Source organism: Mycothermus thermophilus (genome assembly GCF_041956435.1).
Source record: "Mycothermus thermophilus strain CBS 625.91 unplaced genomic scaffold VTJ04scaffold_17, whole genome shotgun sequence".
NCBI classification, from domain to species: domain Eukaryota; kingdom Fungi; phylum Ascomycota; class Sordariomycetes; order Sordariales; family Chaetomiaceae; genus Mycothermus; species Mycothermus thermophilus.
The window spans coordinates 1-2,862 of record NW_027191443.1 but is presented as its reverse complement, the minus strand read 5'-3'; the positions used below and the strand labels follow the sequence as shown (position 1 = coordinate 2,862).

At 52.0% G+C, this 2,862-nt stretch overlaps 2 protein-coding genes across 2 annotated transcripts; both read right to left on the bottom strand.

Annotated features, from left to right (window-relative positions):
* Window positions 1-400: 400 nt before the first annotated feature.
* Window positions 401-1,317, bottom strand: VTJ04DRAFT_2119 (uncharacterized protein; the record flags this gene model as incomplete). The annotated part of the gene is made up of 2 exons (XM_069359873.1): window positions 401-1,156; window positions 1,228-1,317. The coding sequence occupies 2 exons, from the start codon at window positions 1,315-1,317 to the stop codon at window positions 401-403; spliced, it is 846 nt and encodes a 281-aa protein (XP_069213802.1).
* Window positions 1,318-1,538: 221 nt separating this feature from the next.
* On the bottom strand, window positions 1,539-2,240 carry VTJ04DRAFT_2118 (uncharacterized protein; the record flags this gene model as incomplete). The annotated part of the gene is made up of 5 exons (XM_069359872.1): window positions 1,539-1,664; window positions 1,749-1,890; window positions 1,967-2,014; window positions 2,063-2,097; window positions 2,169-2,240. 5 exons carry the CDS (start codon window positions 2,238-2,240, stop codon window positions 1,539-1,541), a joined length of 423 nt encoding a protein of 140 aa, XP_069213801.1.
* Window positions 2,241-2,862: the final 622 nt, after the last annotated feature.

Here is a 2,862-nt window from a genome sequence, read left to right as displayed (position 1 = left end):
CTTTTTTTTCTTTCCTTTCTTTTTTTTCTTTCCTTTCTTTTTTTTTCTTTCCTTTCTTCTTTCCTTTCTTCTCTTTTCCTTCTTTATCACCTGGACTTCTCAATTCTGGGCAGCAGAGTCGAGGATCTTCAGAATAAGCCAAAAGCCGGAACCATCGGCGAAACCCTCTACTCGTCTGGTTCATCAGCAGGGCACTACTTGTAACATCCATCTTGACGTAACTTTTCGCTTGGTACTTCGTGCTAAGAAAGGGGTGGGACCTTACATATACATCTCAGATAAGTAGGTAGACAATTGACACCTAATTTCATGCTTACTTCGTGAAGTCGGTGTACAGGATGCATAACTTTCAGCTTCCCCCATTCAAACTTCCTTTATCTTCTTCCTCCGCTCCCTTTGTTCACTCTTCCTTTGCTGTACTGCCACCTTCAGTCCTATTCCTTGGAAGACTCTCAAGCCAGATCTCAATTCCCTGGCGAAACCTCTCCTTTCTGCCTTTCCTCGACCCCATCTTCCGCGTATCAAACCCATTCTCTTCCAAAAACGCCCTGAACCTCTCATCCTCCATCTCCACCGTGTCCTTTCCAATCCTCGCCGGCAACCCTACCAGCACAAAGCCCGCCGCCAGCACGCACATGCCGCTGGCCACCCAGAATGGGTACTGCGCCGCCCCGACCGAGTTTCCATTTCTCTTCCCCGCTGCCGCGATGTACGGAAACGCCAATGTCCCGACAAACGCGCCTACCTTGCCCATGGCAGAAGCCACGCCGTAGCACTGCCCTCGCACTCCTGTTGCGAAGCTCATGGAGGCGACCAGGCCAATGTTGTTCCCAGGACCGAGCTCCCCCAGGGAAAGGAAAATGCCGTAAGCAATGGCAAAGACAGCAATGCGCCCTGGGGCAGCGAGATCGGCATACCGTGCTGAGATGGCAAAGCCGGTGGCAGCTTGGAGCAGAGCCCCGCCGGCGAGGGCGATGCGAGGACCCAGGAGGTCAGAGAGTGGCGCGCCGAGGAGCGAGCCGGGGATGTAAAAGAGGTTGAGGACCGTGTTCCATCCGAAGATCGTGGTGAGGGGAGGGGACGGGGAAGGGTCGGAGGTACGCAAGAGGCTGGCGAGGATGGTGGAGGAGTAGATGCTGAAGGAATATGCCGAGAACTGAAGGTGAAATGTGGTCAGCACAACGGCGTGAAACGAGCATGATGTCCGTTGAGGAGATGATGGCTCACATCGTATATGAACCAAATGAGGCTCACAACCAGTACCCTGAGTCCGTAGAACCGAAGAACAAGCCGGTACGGCGTTTTCGTATGCTTCATCGAGTGTTTCTGAAACGGTTCCGGTTCTTGAACGAAGATGCGCAACACCAACAGCACAGTCGGAAATATGGCCCCGATTCCGAGGCTAGTGCGCCAGATGGTACTCAGATGTTGGTTGCGACATGCCGCTGAGACAACGTAAGGGACAAACGCACCGAAGACGAAACCCTACATCAGGATATCGTTAGCTAGGAACCCGCGGGCCAACGCGTTATACAGACCTAGTTGATCATGGTGTTGGTGAAGAGGATAAACCAAGTATTCCGCGTTCCGGACTTGAGGTTTCCGGTAGATTCAGCGCATCCAACACTTCCCGCTGGGTATTCACCACCAATTCCGATGCCCACCTGTAGCATATCATAGTGCGTCAGTTTCTGGACAGGCCAACAGCAACAGAAGTCCAGGAGAGGGGGAGCCAGGGGTAACTGTACAAAGAAACGCCAGGCAGTTAGCATATTAAACATGATGAAGACATTTCCGGGGTAGTAGGAGCCAGCCGAAAGGATTGTGAAGATGACCAGGATTGCCGTGGATGCCAGGAGCGAGTTCATGCGCGACCATTTGTCCGATATGCTGCAGCTGTCAGCTTTCTGCGGTACATTTCGACCACAAGCCCAAACTTCCAAGTCCCCAGAAAGTCGTCACTGACAAGTATCCGAAAAACAACTGGCCAATAACTGTACCGGCGAAGGCAATACTGCCCAAGCTGTGTTTGGCGGTGGACGATGTCTAAACGTCGCCGTACAGAAGGGTGAGGATCGTGACAACGGAGCCGATGACCTGGGTTCCGGGCATTGTCAGTGACCCGGCTTGGACATGCAGGGAGATATTGGGGGTGAATTGGGACGTGCGTTGTTGATATAGCCATCTGAAAACAGGCCCGCGCCGCACGCCATGGCCGGGAGTAGCAAGGTCCACGGCATTTTGCGGCGTTCTTCCTGTTGCTGTCCCGCTGGCTCATCTCCCACTCTTGGGACAAGTTTGGCTCTGCGAAGTATATCCATATCGCATTATCTGATGCAATATCATGTGGGATCAAGTGAGCTAAATGATGACCGGCGTTTCAAAACAGCATGCAATGTGAACAAGTAGCGGTCGAGAACTAACATCAGGACGAGAAGAGTCCGATAGTCCCAGGAGAAGGGAGGTGCTAAAAGGGAAGCGGGCTCCTGCTTGAAGCTCTTCAGGTCGCTCCTGGCTGCGAGATGGTTTGGAACAAGAGCATTCGTTCGTTGGAAGGCGTCATGACGATCCTCCACGCACACCTGACTCATCCAAATGCCGTGGCACACAGTTGAGGCTAGAAGCAAGTCCACACGCAACGACAGTGTCGAGGACAACAGCTTATGTTTGCAAACGTGGAAGTTTCCCTTATCCATCCATCTCAAAATATATTGTCGGACACTGGGGACATCAAACCACACAGACCACAGGCCCTAATGGCTGCTATTACATCACCTGACCATTACCCCAACAACAAGACAATAATCAACACTTTTTTTTAAGAAGGAAAGAAAGAAAGAAAGAAAGGAAGGAAGGAAGGAA